Raw genomic sequence first — 16,997 nt, forward strand, 5'->3', positions numbered from 1 at the left:
TTAAGTTTACTTGTTTTGTTTTGGGGGGTTCTTTCATTTTGTGCTTCCAAAAACATTCGCAGTAACGCACTCTTTGCGCCGAGCGGAGGAACAGCCGGTTGCGGTGATGAGGCGCGAGGTGCCGTTCTTGAGTTGTAACCGGGTATAGGTAGAGTAAGTTTCTGTAATAAAAATTTCACACCCTATTTCAATGCAGTCATACAAGTACATACTAAGGCGTTGCTGCTTTGTTAGAAAACTTTGCTGCAGTTAAATCAAAATATTTTTTTTGAAATAGCGGAAATCATTCGTACTCCTCTGTTACGTCGCCCATTTTCAACGGGGCTGTTTGCGCAGCTACTTCTGGCATCGGCTTTTTATCGTATACAAACCTGTTCATCTGTTCACTTAAATACCCTTTTCAGCGATTGTTAGGCATATTACCTTGTCGAGTTCGTTGACAGGATATTATGATCAGAAACTTTTTATAGCTTTCCTAACTTATACTGGAAGACAATACGCCTAGAGCGCGGCCTGTAGGGGCGCCACTGAAATCCCCCTAGCGGCCCGTATCGACAGCAGCCGCGGGAGTCGCTGGCCCGCTCCCCACTGTCACCGTTGCTTTCGGGGCCCGTTCACGACTGAGATTTACCGTTTGTAGGCGTTGGAAATACATATTGATGTGGAGCAGTCACTCTGTTCGCAAATGTGGTGTGTTTACGAAAGTGTAAATGTGTGTGACGCGTTCTTAGTCTGGTACATTCGGTCTTTACAAGCGCCAAGTGTGCGTCACAGGTCGGCGTGGCGAAACCGGGATGTGTATATGGAGATGATTGTGATTCCATTGCCCTGAAATTTACTTACAGTGTCTCCGTAAGCATAATATCCCCAGATGGCTATACAATACGATGTAAATCAGTTTTGTGCCCTTATATAACCTAGTGGAGCGCTTATGCCTGACAGCACGCCAGTTATGCTTGCCAATACCATACCTCAGATATTGATCACTACCCTGGACATAAATTTCACGAACATTCTACGAAATAAGTACAATGGATAATCCAAAATTATATCCGGGATCAGCGCACGACAAAAAAAAATAATGCTGGGGCGTCTTGTCGTGAGCTGAGCGCCCGCAAACATTCATATATGTTACATATATCCTTCGCAAGCAGGCCGGAGAAGGGCTTCTACAGTAATGCCCGTTCGCGACTAAACGTTTCTTCGAAGCATAGTCATGACGCAGGGAGCCTGCAGAATCAAGCACAAACGGAAATCAGAGGGCCTTATCAGATATCCCACTCTTCTAACGACACCTTTTATCAGTTTTTAACTTGTATACCTCAAAAAATGCGTTCGCCGAGGGATCAGCTGTTAGTTAAAGTCTAAAAACTAGAGTGACGGGAACGAGTAGCTTGTGTGTGTGATTACTAAAACGTTCTTATCTTGATTTCGCCCCGCAATCGTACACAACGATACGTAAGCGTCTTCGTTCTCTTCCCCCTCCCCATGTCTCGCGAATTAGGAGTGCATTTCGCACACTAGTTGGTCTCGTAAGTCCTACCCGGCATATGTTTATACGAACGTCTTTAGTATTTCAGAAGCTGCACTGAGTTTTTTTTTTTCATGTCTGTACGAGCTATTTTGTTTCTTCAGGGCTTGCAGACTATTAATTTTTCAGTGGTTTAATTCACTTTTCTTGGTTCTTGCTATAAGGCATGAGTGCACATCTTTCCCGACGCATAGCCTTGGAATATACTTAGCATTTTCGCGTGGCTTATATTCTTATAAAAGGCACAAGTTATTATCAGGTATTGGGTAATAGCATCCCCGAAATATATTTTTCTACGACGCATATATTCGTAATGAGGCCGCATTCGCTGTCCGCGCTACAAAACAAAACACACCTCTCACTGTGCCAGTATCAGGTTTAAACGAGGCGACAATAAAATTCACTTGTTCCGGACGTATTCGGAGGTGACAGTGGTGGTATGCTGCTACCGTCGCCGACTCCCGTAACAGCGGACGAAAAGGACGCAGAGCCGCGTTCCCGGATAGCTATTGTTGGTGTTTGAGCACCCTACCAAGACGCAGCGGCTTTTGAAGTGACCTAAACGTACTGTTTACTTACAGACGTCACCATAACAAGTTTTTTAGCGCTTGGAAGGGCAAAAAGAAGCGAAAGAGAACCAAAACACTGCATGAGCCCCTATCGGCCGCGCAGCGCTAATCCCGTCAACTCCGTGGAGAAGCGGCGGCAGGCGGCGCAGCGATCGCAAAGCTGGAGGCGTATATGGGCAGTGTGATTTATTGTTATCAGTATTCGGGCGGGCCCCCGCTCACTCCCGCGCCAGCTGTTCTGTAGGACAACTACGACGTCTTCCCCACATATCGCGAAATCCTCTCCATCTATCGTCTTTCTCTCCGCACTCGTCTAGCACCAGATAATAATTGGCCAAAGACGAGGCACAAGACTATGGGTGACTTCAGACCACTACGGCACCATTCCCCCTTGAACCATCCTCCATGCCATGCACCCTGCCTCATATCTCCCCACACGAGAGAACTGCCTTGCCCCATGTTCACTGTAGCACGTGATTCAAATTGGAGTGAAGGCGCTCCGACTGAAAATTGCGCTCGTCGCGTGCATTTTTCAGTGGCCGAGGACCTTTCAATTCTCACGAGCATACTAGCCAGAAATGAACAAGGGTACGCAACTCGGAAAGATCCCCAAGCGGGTGAAGGTTTGCACGTGGGCTTCACGGTTGTAGAATGCCGTGTTACAACCGCACTTTCGAAAGGCTTGACAAAAATTTCTCATGCCTGCCTAAAGAAAGCTGAGAGAAGCGCGAAAGCTAAAAGTGCGCCAAACCTCCGCTGAAAGTGCGACCAACCGATCGTCAAACCTTCAACGTCCCAAATCGCAAACGAAGAACAAATCCGTGCGACGATTTTTCGCGCACTAAGAAACGAATCTACGAAGGATCCCAATGTATACGGATACGTGGTTTATGAGATAAGAGTATAATATTGTACTCCTTTTTCGTGATCGCTGCTTGCATTGTCTAATCCAGAACCGTTCCTTTTTCTCGATTTTCAAGATGCCGTTTTGACACAATTTAAGCAATGTTTCACGTCCGTGCCATACGTCCAGAGATATTTATCTGAGCTTTTCGGTCGACCAACCGTTCTATAGGGAAATGCATTTGGTTTTGACAGAACGCCATCGGTCCCACTAAAAAATCTTTCGCTTTAAATTTTTAAGTTTTACCGTCACAGCTTCGGGTGCGGGCAAAAAAGCGTCACGTGACGCGCAATCGGTTTTTATTTCCTCTCTAAAAATTCGAGAAGACGAGTAATACCAATGTTTTACGTTCTGTTAAGTATTACATCTCAAAAAGTTATTTGCTAAACCGCCAGCTTATGCTATCTGCTGGTCAATATTAAACGTCGCATGCCGTGCTCCGCAGTTTCCGCGTGGTCGCAGCAATTCCGACGCTAAATAAAATGAGTATGCCGTGCACTGACTCCTTCTTAAGAACATTGTTGCAGTTTGCTTGAGAAATTTGTCTTATCTTAGTCAGACGGAATCCCTCAGAGTGAATCAAGGTAAGGCGGTATCTTCATCGTAATTTCCCATTTTTTCGAGACGTTTCCGAAATTCCTACAGCCCACGCCAATGGTAAGGCGTTTGTTTTATAACGTAGTTGTAGTGCGTAGGCGTTTTTTATCTGGGGAACTACAAGAGGGATATAAAATGGCTACTCCCAAAAAGAAGTTACTTTAGGTCTAAGGGGAAGAACCTCATTATATATCGTGCGCTGTTTGAAATAATTTGTCCTGCGTAGCTGGGTGGCGCATGACAAACAAACCCTATTCGATTTTCAACCACATGCCTTGCAAACAGTGACTTTTGTACGGGGCATTACGCCCCCACACCCCATTGACCACGCACGATTTCGCCAAGCAGACAAGATATACTTGACGCATATTCTTGAGACGACTTCAAATAATCGCAACGGCAATGATTCGCATGATAGAATTCTCGTTGAAATATCACGCTTCACGTTTCTGCACCCATGAGTTCAACGAAAAACATGAGTAGAACTGATAAAAAATGCGAGAAGCACAGCTAAGGTACGTGCTGAATTTCCTGCATCATAATGCAGCCTATTATTTTTTAAAGAATGAATGAGACCCCCCCCCCCTTCCCCTAAAAAAAATCTAACATGCTTTCTAGTTCATACTGCTCTCCAAAATACAAGACAAGCTGAAAAAAGTGCAGTTAGTTCTTAGAACGGCAGAGACGTTTTCAATGGTCTTGCGGTACATCCGAATGAACATGTGAGCGCTCAAGACATCTTTGTTTTACCAGCACTGTTATAAGCTACAAATAGTACCGAACGATTTTGGTCTGTGGGCACACAACAGCAGCCACACCATGTAGCAGAAAAAAATATGTAATGAGAATCAGGGCGAACTAAAGGCTGCCTGAAGTTCCCGCCCTGCATTTGGGATCAGCCAAGTTAAATCGTGTGCTATGGAACAACTTGCTCTCCACAAGCTTTTATATGAAACGCCTTGACAACCAGTGTTCAGTGAAAGTCGTAATTTCGGACTTAACTGTGAGACATACAAGTCTTTTTGATTATAACATCAGAGCTCTTCAGTACATGCCTCTGGCAGAACACAGCTTCAGATTGTCAGGTTTTGGCAAAGCCCCTTCCGCCCTTCCCCTTCACAAATAGTGAGAAAATAGCTGCAGGCGTAGCGTCTACCAGTGCAAATGACCGTGAAACCGTGCTGTGTTTGTACCCGTACTTGTGTATGCGTTTTTGGACTGTACTCATGATCGGTCTTACGTGCAATCAACGCGAACGAAACGAGGACAAGTAATAAAACACAAGAACAGGCCACTGGGCTTGTGTTTCCTTTACTCTGACTTCATTTCGTTTACGCTGGGTTCACCCAAGGATGTCGTTCCTATTCGTCCAGTTTGCAATAATTCTGTCTTCATGATCGTGTTCATCCAAGTAGCCCAAACGTCGACTTCACTTAGCTGCACAAAATTCTCGTCGAATTAGCGAATATTTTTCGCTTCCCAATGAAAATGAGGCTATTTAATTACTTCAAAATTTTCAGGTAGTTTGATTACAGTGCCAAGTATTGCAGTACGCCATTTCCTAGCTCCAATTCTTGCGCGGGGGGGGGGGGGGGGTGGGGGTGTAGGGGGGTGAACAACACAATAGTTTTTACCCTTAAAATAGGGATGAAACATATGGCGGGTCACTTTTTAATGCCCGCCCTTGTGCGGAGTTTCGCAACTTGTTCTATTGCAGACCTCTGGAGATGAACGCCAAGGACATACTTCGCGTCGCGTTCCACCGTGCTAGAGTATGCGTTGGGAGCGTCGTCTTCACAATTCAGGTTTCTAGTATATCGTGTTTGTAGCGGATGGTACTACGTCGGTTAAACGCAGTGGCTGATGGTTCAACATGCAGCTGAGGGAGCAGGTCCCGCGAGGACAGGCGCAATTTTGAACCATTTATTTTACGTGGTTTGGCAGATAGATTCTGTGTACTCATGTACGGTGCGTTGGTTTTGATAGGAAGCAAAGTGTTGTCCAACACTTGGAGTCATCAGGTTCCGCATTTTTGTGGTTATTTCTACTGAAGGGGGGGGGGGGGGAGAGGCAGTTGGACTGGCCACATATGGAGCTTCTTTCCACAAAATGTACTTTTTGGTAGCCGCTTGTTTTATCATCATTCTTTTGTGGCATCCCTGCTTCGTGTTGCAAGTGCTACTTGTAATATATCGCCCCCACTGGCCCAAATCTGCTCGTGGCCAAATTTCAGGGTTTTACAGGCTATGCTTTAATGTACCATCAACTACTTCGGCTGCGTGCTTTAAAATATATAGTAAAGTCGCAGATCTATAGCACCACATATATTGATTATGGCCAAGCAAAATGTCGACTTCCTCTGGAGGTGCTTGCTCTCTTTACTTACCTTACAAAAAGACTGTCACATAGTGGGCCACCTTGCTTGAATGTGCTTTTATGCGGGCTCACCCAGTGGCTCCTCAGCGCCATTTTTTTAGATTTCGCCGCTTGTTTCCCTCTTTTTATCGCCGTAATTACAAGCCTATGTGGGGCCTCGCCAAGCAGCGCTTCCACAGTTCGTAACTGATACAATAAATTTATTTCAAGTTTGAAATAGTACATTAAGACAAACTTTCAAGACTGCCTATTCGTGGGAATTCATTCAAAGTCGCATAGCTTGGAAATTTCATTTCCAAGCTATGCAATCCTTCATTACTAAAAATAGGTCTGCCTGTCTGCTGTCACGTCATATATGCATCTTCGGTTGCGACGATGTCTTCCTCGTGCCTGACGTGCAATCTTCGTGTCGTGACTGGGGCGGTGGTGTCGTCTGGCTGTTGGTTTAGCAGCAACAAACGCCTGCCTTTTTCCTCGCCACGCGAAATTTTTTAGTTTCCTTGTAGTGTCTTCTTGGAAGCCGTATTTCCGCTGGCGACAATGTTTCACAGATGCTGCGTAGGTACACACTTCTGACTCTATCGCAGTAGACGCGGCACCGACAGCACGATAATGGCCAGCAGTTTTATTGTCCTTTCATTACCATTGTCATTATCCTTTTCTCCTTGCCTAGTTTTATGCTGTGTGTTGCTTGACCATTTGCATCTTTAGCAACACATATACGCTGGCAGGGCACAGGTGCTTTGCTACTTCTGTAATTAGCATGCTCTAATTGCACATATAGGCCAACCTCTATGGTGTCCTGACCTCCCCTTAAAATTCTTACAGTGAATGGCAGCCTACGATTGTCCCTGAAGAAGAAAATGTATGATAGCTGCATCTTACTGGTACTCACCTACGGGGCGGAAACTTGGAGGCTCACTAAGAGGGTGCAACATTAATTGAGAACGACTCAGCGGGCAATGGAGCGGAACATGATAGGTGTAGCATTAAGGGACAAGAAGAAAGCGGAGTGGATCAGAGAACAAACGCGTGTTAGTGACATATTAGTAGAAATTAAGAAGAAATTGACGTAGGCGGGGCATGTAATGCGAAGGGAAGATAACCGGTGGTCATTAAGGGTAACAGAGTGGATCCCTAGAGAAGGCAAGCGTTGCAGGGGGCGGCAGAAAGTTAGATGGGCAGATGAGATCAAGAAGTTTGGGGGGATAAATTGGTCGCAGTTAACACAGGACCGGGGTAACTGGAGAATAATGGGAGAGGCATTTGCTCTGTTATGGGCGTAGAGAGGCTGGTGTTGATAATGATGATGATGATGAGGATGATGATTTTTCTTTTTCAATCGTTTTATTCTTTCAGACTCTATGATTAAAAGGCTGGCCACTGGCCCTGGCTAACCAAAATATATGCTAATAACGCCAACACGCTTTGCTACGTTTGTAGATACCATGCTCGGAGTACTCCTGTAGGCTTGCAGGGGTGCGGTTGTGTTCTTTCATTACCACTGTCATGAACCTTTTTCCCAGGCGTCTTTTTTTCCTCTTTGGTTTTCATCTTTCTCGCGAAATTGGCATGTTCCGACGGAGTGCTTTTTTTCTCGTTTGTTTTCTCCTTCCTTGCCTCTGTAAGACCTAGACGTCTATTTCCGTAAAAGTGCTTTGCTACTTCTGCAATTAAAATGCTAAGAGTATTATGTAGGCCTCAATGCATGACTAAAACACGTTTTAAAGTAGAAGGCCACAACCCATTCATTTATTCCACCTTTTGTTCCCTAAAGTCGTATTTAAGTTCATTAATGTTTAATGCCTATTCAAAGTGCGGTAGTTCTTTTTGTATCAACCTTAAAGGATTACTTTGTGTTTGTATGGTTATCCAGGCAATAAAGAGAAAAAAATTTCGGCGATGGTGCAGGATATGCGTGTTGGACTCGCATTCTGTCGGTCCCGGGCTCGAATCGCAGACCCCCTTTATTTTCCGCTCTTAGCTTTTATGATATTTGCGCTGCAGGAAATTTTTCGGGCCATCTTTAGTCTCTCCCACTCTGGGCGCCGCATTTTTGCCTCGTGGTAAATTTAAAACATTCCAATTAAAATCCCACGTTCCTGCGAACACTCACAGCGTCGGACGTAAGGTTGCCCTCTCTGCGTAATGAAGTGCCATGGGTGTGTCGCTCACGAGTTAATGCCCATTTAAAGCGCTTTCACAAGCTCCCGCGCCGTTTGGAACCTGCCATCTGCCTCGCCTCAAAATCTTGCTTCGTCCCACAGAACGCACCACAACGCGAGCGTAAGCGCCCAAAGAACTTTCCTAGCACTAAGCGTATGTTCCTTCAAACAGCCATTGACGGAGTATCACGTTTTTCGAATGTGTGGCAGAAAGTTCTACACAAATTGGACTGCTACAGCTTCTACACCAGACAGCTGTGCCGGCTGTACTGCCAACCGTTTTTTTTTCTCAAGATGCAACCAAAAGCAACCCTGGTTACCCAAGCAAGGTGTTCTTGATCCTTGGGGAAAAATCTTGAACAGTAGGAACGCGTACGCGCGTGTGTGGAACTTCGCAAGCAATAGAAAAGTAACATAGCCTCCAAACGAACCATTATCTGAGTAAATAAAACAGCGCCTGGTAACAAATGGTTTATCATATGGACCACAGAAGAAAGAAACGACAATTTGATTTGAGCTTGAATAATTATCTTTCTTAAGATACATAACAGGAGAAAATGCAGGAGAGGTAGCGATGGCTCACTTATTTTGGAATTTTTTTGAAGGAATACGTTAGTGCTGCTTCCGCAACTGAATTTGAAATAGAAGACCATGAAAGTAGTTTTCTTCTTACAGCGCTTTTTTTTATTTTGCACGTTCAACAATGAAGACAATCACAAATCATCTTAAAGTTTTTATTGCAACGTTCTCTTTCTTACTCTCATTTATTACAAACATACAAAAGGCATTTTATATACAGCACTGTAAACCCGGCACACGCAACAACAGCCAACAGTTGAACCCTCGGCCACTACAGGTGTCGCAGGAGGCACGGCTATACCACAAGCAAAGGTTCAACAGCAAAATCACGCTCACAATGAGTGTATAAGGTGGTCCGGCTTCTTTAGCAGAACAAATGAAGCACAAACATACGCAAAAGTACATACAAGTGCGACAACACGCCTCATAAAATGTGTGTTATTTTTGTATCAACAACAAACGCGCTGCAAAGAAGGCATTATTAAAAACTACAGCAAATACCGAAAAGTAGTCAATGCACGCAGTGTCCCGGCTTTCCGCCGTTTGTTGTAGAGCAGGGAACTGTTCAAAATGCGTTGAATACAATTCTTTCAGGACTTTCAACAATACCTTCAAGGCATTTCTGAAAGTGCGCCGCATTTGCATGCAATATTTTCTATCATTTTACCACAACTTCGTGCTAAAGGCGCAAAGTTCTTTCTTGGAGTGCATAAGTAACATTTTCAGGCGTACTTTGTCTAGAAAGCATTGGTGTACTTAACGCTGTGAAAATATACAATCGTTGCAATTGTCTTTCTGATCTGATCTGATCAGACTACTTTGAGTATATGAATTGTATTTATTTGTTTTATCTTCTGTGGGAAACAAAAAGGATGAATTCAAAAGCAGGGTCAATAGTTTGATCGGCCGGTTAAATTCTCCGGGAACAATAAACAAGTTTCACCAATGTGGTAGTGAAGTCTAAACAATGAAAACAGTATTTGGAAAAACATTTGCAACAAGCTCAAGTGAATAAAACGAAACATTAAGAAACGCTCGCAATAAAAAGATAAGCAATCCATGGACTATACTAGTTCTAATTTTTTTCCGGCGGAATGCTTGAAAAGTATAGTAGCTTTTTCGAGCAGCATAAGAATATGATAGTAAGCAGAAAAAAAGGGGCTACGAGCATTTTATTGTGACTAGCAATGCATTGCTGAGAAGTAAGAATCTAGAAAATACAACACATACACACACACACGGCACAGGATAGAATATGAAATAGCAATATATAGGGGCGCATTAGAGCAGAAGTGCATTAGGCAACGTGGCACATGATACAAGAAATCCTAAACTCTGAGGGTCCATGGTGTGGTCTTTTTCAAACGGGGCAACGTTAAGAAGATTATTCAAAAGCAATAACTGAGCACAGGAAGAAAAAACTGCGGAGCTCTGTAAATCACCACTTTAACTTCAGCGGTTTCACCTATCCCACACTGTTTGGAGATTCAATTAAAAACTGCAGTAATGAGCGGCGAGGTGTTAATTGCTTTACGCGTTTCTCTTCAACGCATCCGATGCAATACATGACAGGCAAGCTCGTGCTTTGTGTTGCGGACAGGCAAGTATCAGTCACAGTATCCGTTTACCTCTTTCACAGCCTTTCGTACAACAATGGTGGCAGTGTGACCAAGCACATAATTTACTTGGACGCCGTAGCCATTGTGGTGTGGCTACACTTCAGCTTTTACTGTCCTTTCGTTCTACTGCCGCTAATGGCTTTTTAATGCTTCTTTGCCTGAAAAGAGAAACTTTAACCATTTAAAGGAAGTTTAACGATTTTACGTATTGCACTCGAAGTAGGGAAAAGTGAATATTCCACCATCTCCTGCGGAGGTTGCATATATGTCACATATACGACTCGTCGCGATGACTGTAAGGCACCAAGAGCCGCAGAGCAACAGTTATGCAACGCTGGGGCCTTCTTTCTATGCTCATATAAAACGTTGTTTTGTAAGTATGGTTAAGATATTGAGTGTTTTTAGTAGCAATAAATAAAAATAAACGCTTTAGAGTTATCCAAAACAATCGGGAGGATTAGGAGTTTATACAGCCCAGGCTCGAAACAACACCTTCGTAATAACTGGCACCTCATAACGTGATATAAATGGTGGACAAAATGTGAAGGCTAAGGCGTTTCTTGTCAAATGCGGCAAGCGTCCGGGTTCAGGATGAGAGTAAGGATTTGAAATAAATCAACCAAGGGCTTTAAAATGCTTTCGTTTCGGATGCACACCAAAAACGTGTGAAAGTACTAAAATTAAGACGTTTTCTTTACTTTGATGCAATTTACACGCACATGAGATGAATTAGCTTACCGAGCATTTACTACAGCCATGCTATGAAATAGCGCATATAGAAGCCAGCAAGGAAACAGCAGGATGGGATGCGAGGGTACATATTATATGGGAAGAAAAATTCTCAACATTTATGTAACGCACAAATATCCATATTTCGTTTTTTTTCAGCCTAACCCACCATCTGTAATTTTGTTTTACTGAGGGTTAGTGCGCACGGACTTTAACCCTCACCGATCTCTCTACAGCTGCAGTCACGGGGTGATGCGGTTACTATCGTATTTTTCATGAACCGTTTTTCTGTTGTGCTGTCGCGTCAACGAGGAGAAAAGCTGTGAACGCAATTGTAATAACAGCCACAAGGGAACGCAGCTGTTCCGGAGTTCTTAGGCAACTTCTAATCTTTCATCAGTACGTGGGACGTCCCCAGCTTAAAAATGTTGGCGGCATGGGGGGTGGTGGTGGAGGTGGTGGTGGCATTGGAGGCGGTATCAGCTTTTCTGGCCGCAGGAGGCACCAGACAGCCGGTGGAAGCAGCAGCAAGAGGAGTAGAGGAGCCAGGAAAGGCCACAGAGGCATTGGTCGACTGAATTCACGTCCGCTTGCTTCATTCGACGGGTCGGGGGCTGATGTTCCATCCACAGAGAGCTCGTCATCGCCAACTCCTGAGTAATGAGTTTCGTTACCATCCTGATCCACGGGAACAGCGGGTGGGGATAGCTGAACGTCTTGTAGGTTCCCATCTGGATCTTTGTCGTCCTGTTGGCCGATTGGTACCGTCGGTGCCGGGCTGGTGGCTGCTTCTGTTAGGGTACCAATGGCATTGGTGGATCCAGCCTTACTGTTGCCTGTTGTCTGGAGCGACTGTTTACCGTCCACGAGGTAATAATCGCCATCTTGCGAATGCCGGGGCTGACCACTTGTCTTGGGCGTGTCTTCAGGCTTATGTAGCGTCCTCGTTGCGCTCAAGCCTTTGGGAGTGCGTGTCGCGGTTGCTGCCACGGGGGATGTGAGATCACTTTGCGAGTGGAGCCGTGGCCGAGAACTGACAAGAGAAACACTGGCAAAGAGTGGTTTTGATGGCGCGTTGTATGAGCCTTCAACATCCGGGCTCTCTACAGTTAATGTAAATGAGGCTGTTTGGTCTGAAATCTGGGTATTAATACTTTTGTCGGAGTGGAGAGACATTTCGGAGGTCGATCTTAACCTCGACGTCGTAATTAACCCCTTACTCCTTACTGCAGGCGTTCGGAGCTTACTGTTAAGAGTTTGTAATGAAACTGTAGACGGTTGTAGTGTCGGGGTAATGAATTCGCTGCTCGAATTTTCCGAAACGGCGCTTGAACGAACCCTCGAGGCAGAGCTCGTTTTTGTAGAACTTTGCCGATTCTTCATTCTTGGTGTCAAGTTTGTTTTCTGAGTTCGCGTGGCACTTAAGCTGCCGTCGTTTCCGAGGGCAGGTCTTCTTGACGTATTAGCTGATGAATGGTAGGAAGTGTTCCTGGGTAGCACCGGCGTCGCTTGTGGCATTTCAACTTGTGTTGGGTACACCGATGAAACTCTAGAGGCTTCAATTTTAGAATCGCGATTTCTGGACCTATTTGTCTTCGGAGAGGACTTTCTTACAACCTTCCAATCTGTTGAGCGGCCAGTAGCAGAAATATTTGAATTTTTAGGCAATGCCGCTGTGGTTCCTTGAACCCTTGATGGTGACGGGTGTGCGACACTAGAGGCCGATACTTTAGACTGCTTTTTATGGTTTTCTTCGGAATCAGTCGTTTTAGTAGCGCTGCTTGATACGGACACGCTCGTTGGCCTTGGTACGACAAGCAGCTTTCCTCGGAGGGTAGCTTGTGGCCGCTTTTTGGACCTTGATGATGAAGAGTCGGAAGTTAAGGCAGAAGGCGTTGGCGAAAGTTTCGAGCTGCCAACTGGTTGCAGAGAAGCGGAAAGTATTGGCCCTGTCGTTGAACTTCCACCAACCGATAGAGCAGGCGTGGTAGGCCCGAACAACGAAAAGTCCGTGCCCAATATTTCTCGAACGTCAGAAAGTAGGCGGTCCTTGCCATGGGAGCGGGAAGATTTAGTGTCAGTAATGTTGCCCAGCTTAGAACTATTTCTGTGCAGAGCTCTGTCGACATTAAGTTTTGTGTCTTCCGAGTCAAGGTCAGAGTTTTTGCCTAGATCGTTGTTCTTTTTCAAAGAAGATGCCGCGGAATCTGTCCTGTTCGTTCCTTCTAGACCTTGAGTACTCCTGTCGCGAGAGGTATCGTCCAACGACCGACGGCCGTTATTTTCAGCCTTGACTTTCCGTTTTTCTTTGGTTCTGTTTGCCTCCATTGACGCACTGGCTTTGTCTAGTAGGCTAGCATCCTGAGTCTTGGATGCGCCGATTGGTGCGATGGAGGTGGGTGTTGTTGCGGCTTCTTCTATCGAATACAGTGGTGTTGAACTTGCTGCGAGATTTTCAAGCGATGACGCAGTTTTGGACCGACGCACGATTGTCCAGAAGCAGGTGTTTTGGCAAGTAGGGAACCCTTCATTGTCGAAAGATCTTGTGGATGAAATTCTCGCTAATGTGGATGGTAGGGATACTTCGCTGTTAAGGGATGTTCCAGGAAATAGCGCTTTCCTTGATTGGCTGTCTGACAGACGTAGATTTAAATTTTCCGCTTCCTTGGAAATGGAGTCTACTGCACTGCTAAATGAAGGAATAAATAAGACCTCGGTCGCTGAAGTAGTTGTCTCGACATGCTTTGATGGGTCTACCGTTGACGGCGTTTTCAATATGGTCACTTCAAAACTTGTTTTCAGCGACAATATGTCTGTGGAAGTTGCTGCTGGTGAATCTACTATGCTGGAGCTTTCTAGAAGCGCTTTTGTTGACGAAAACGACCCCTTCATTTCAGAAGGCGCTTGCGTCATCGACGTCATCAGAACAGTACTAGTGTGAACCGTTTTGAACCCTCCGTCGTTTACACTTGACAAGGCGCGATCGCTCGTAGTGGCTTTTCTGGAAAGTGATTTTGTGTCTCTGAGTGGGTTTGCATCTACTTCGCTGCTTTTACTCCGACTCGTGTATGTCTTAGTGAAAGCATCGAGCAAGTCCTTGGTGTTTTCTGTTGAAGAGTGAAATTGAGGGCGTAAAACGAGATCGCCTGGTCCAAGAACGTGATCTTTTTTTAGACTTGGTTCTTCTAAGGGTTCAGTCGGCTCCGTAGTTGTGATCTCTGGCTCTTGAGTATTGTCAGTGTGTTGCTCCTGTTTCAAGATTGAGTTCAAATAGATGTTTAACACACGCGTTGGCTGAATGCCCTTGGAGGGCCCTGAAGTTTTGTTCTTCGAGTTTTGTAGCACAATAGGGAGCTTCACTTCGTGACTGGAATCGAAGATGGCCCCTGTATCACCAGGACCAATGGTGAGAACTCTTGGTTTGTGATGGCCCTCCTCTTCCTCGTTGCTCGACTTGCTCTTTTGTGGTACTTTCTCTGGTGTAGTCTGTGCAGCATTGTGTGCATCAGTGTGATTGTTTTCACTCCAATTTTCCAAAGTTTCTCCGCCGAACACTGACTGGCTGTGAGAGTCACCTTCAGGGGATTTTTCAAGTGGTTGGTTTTGTACTAGTAGAGCGGAAATATTTGGTTTTTTGTCCTCTCCTGCAAATATCTCTGCCGGCTTCCTTAGTGCATTGTGGTCTGCGTCGTTCTCCAAATCGCCGTCGTACTCGCCGCTGGCATCGAAAATTCCCCCTGTTGCTCCCGGAACAGTGATTGGTTTGTCGTGTCCTTCGTCTTTCTCCACAGTCGATTTGAGCTCTTCAGGAAGCTTCACTGGTGTGTCTTGTGCGGCGTGGGGTTGCTGAGTGCGATTCTTTTTACTCCAATTTTCTAACTTCTCTACGTCCAAAGGTAACTTGCCTTGGGACTGACCTTCAATTATTTGAGCAGTTGGCAACGCAGGTTTTTCAACGAGCTGTTCTTGAAGTACAGGGCTCGAGCGGTTTGGTGTTTGGAGCTCTCCTGGAAAGTTTTGAATCGACTGATTCAGTTTATTCTGCTCTGAGTCATTTTTCAAATCATCTTCGTACTCCTCGTCGTAGTCTTCGTCATACTCGTCGTCAAAAGGCTGAGCTTCGTCTTCATTTTCCTCTTTATCTTCCTTCGGGGGCAACTGCTCTTTTTGAGATAAAGTTTGGTTACTATTTTTCGAAGGCGGCTTAGTCGATGATTTCGAAACGGTCAGTTGATTTGATGGCTGCACTTTCGATGAGGTGCTCGTCGTAGCAGATTCCGGGACTTCGTCGTCAGCATCTTCGTCGTAATTTTTGTCAGTAAGCACTCCGTCTTGTGTCGGCTTTGCTGTTCGCAACACAGTAATTCTTTTGGTGAGGAATGGTCGTCCGGCGTGGCGTTGTACCACAGTCTCTTGCTTCTGTTGCTGTTCGTCCGCAGACTCGCCGCTAGGATACCCGGAAGTTGTGGCGGAGTTTCTTACTTGTACGCGAATCTTCCGGCGCCTCACCAACGAACGCAGCGCCGGAGGGGCCAACGAACTGTTTGTAGCCACGAAAATCATACTGACCCCTCCCGTCGTTCAGCACGAGAGGGGTCTGGACGTGGTTCTTCACCACAGCTGTTGTGTCCTGGCTTTGCGAGGTTTGTAAAGGAATTGATGCAACGGTCGAAGTAGTCACAAGTGCACCGACGCCAGTATCTATAACCTTAATTTGTTTGACGCCTCGCCCGGCGGGTATGGTTGATTGTACGTCACTTCCGGGTAGAGTGTCACTCAGCTGAAGTTCATCACCATCTGGTGATTTTGACACGGCTTGAACCGCGGGTGCTGTCACGTCCACGGCGGCGTTTGGAAGTGCGAGAACCTGCTCTTGAGCATTAGGTGTAAGGGTGGTGAGCACTCTGGCCGATTTAATTTCCTCATTTGAAGCGACAGCAGCCCCTAGTTCTGGAGGAGACTGCGGCTGTACGACCAAGGAAATCACGGCGGCTTTTCTCTTCGCAACATCCGGCTGCGTTGGCAGCAGAGGCGAGACGTGCACAGGTTGGACTGAGGGTGCTCCCAATACAGGCTGCCTCTGGACGAGTATAGTTGGTGGGGGAACACCTGACTGAGCCCCGCCCCGCAGTGTGGTCTGAACTCCAAGAACTGGCGGTAGCAGCGGCGCACCTACTGGGCCAGTTGATATAGGGCTAACGATTGGCCGCGGCTGTTGAGAGTGGTCCACTTGACCGACAAACCGTAACGTTGGCACTGGAGGCCCGTCAGCTCCGTAGGGCTGCTCGTAACCTGGCACGAAAGTGACTAGCCCGGGAAGGGACTGTGGCGACACCTTCTGGTAGCGGGCGGGGTAGGCACCAGGAGTGCGGGTTTGTGAGCCGTCTTCGTAGTAGACAACACTGCTTTGAGGGGTGCCGAGGGCAACTTCCACGCGTGATAGTGCTCCGCCGTGTGCGATGGCGCTGGTGTAGCGTGATGTGCGCCCGTTGAGCGGCGCCACTTGGGCGACGTCATCGACGCGCACGTCTGACGCACCCGTGCGTACGCTGTAGCCGTACCATAGCACTCCGGGTTCTTTGAAGCCAGTCGGGGCCAGGCCTGTGGGCGGTGGCGCTGCGAACAGCAGCACCTGCGAACAGAACAAGATATGCAAATAAGTTAGGGGTGAACGATACGCTTGCTTCTGCAGGCGGTGACCAAACGCTGGTGTGAAAAACAAATCTTGCTAACCACACCTGTAATATAATTTGTAGATTTAAACGTTTGTTCGTAGTTACTATGTTGTTATTACTCTTACATATTCGGAGGATTAAAGCCTGGTTAGTAGGGATTACGTACTCATGTTCAACATCATGATCAACTTCTTAAAGTCGACGGTGAAACGGAAAGCCGCTTGCCCGGGAGGATACGTTTGAAACAGAGACG

General features: G+C 46.1%; 1 protein-coding gene across 1 annotated transcript in view; it reads right to left on the reverse strand.

Annotated features, from left to right (window-relative positions):
• Positions 1-8,862: 8,862 nt before the first annotated feature.
• Positions 8,863-16,997, reverse strand: part of LOC144146994 (uncharacterized) — a 32,866-nt gene continuing 24,731 nt past the window's right edge. Inside the window, exon 2 of the mRNA XM_077678992.1 lies at positions 8,863-16,701. Coding sequence (XP_077535118.1) covers positions 15,517-16,701 — 1,185 coding nt within the window. The 3' untranslated portion in view covers positions 8,863-15,516. The remainder of the gene's footprint in view (positions 16,702-16,997) is intronic.

Source organism: Haemaphysalis longicornis, unplaced genomic scaffold, assembly GCF_048455015.1.
Source record: "Haemaphysalis longicornis isolate Haplotype H1 unplaced genomic scaffold, Haemaphysalis longicornis Haplotype H1 scaffold_7, whole genome shotgun sequence".
NCBI classification, from domain to species: Eukaryota; Metazoa; Arthropoda; class Arachnida; order Ixodida; family Ixodidae; genus Haemaphysalis; species Haemaphysalis longicornis.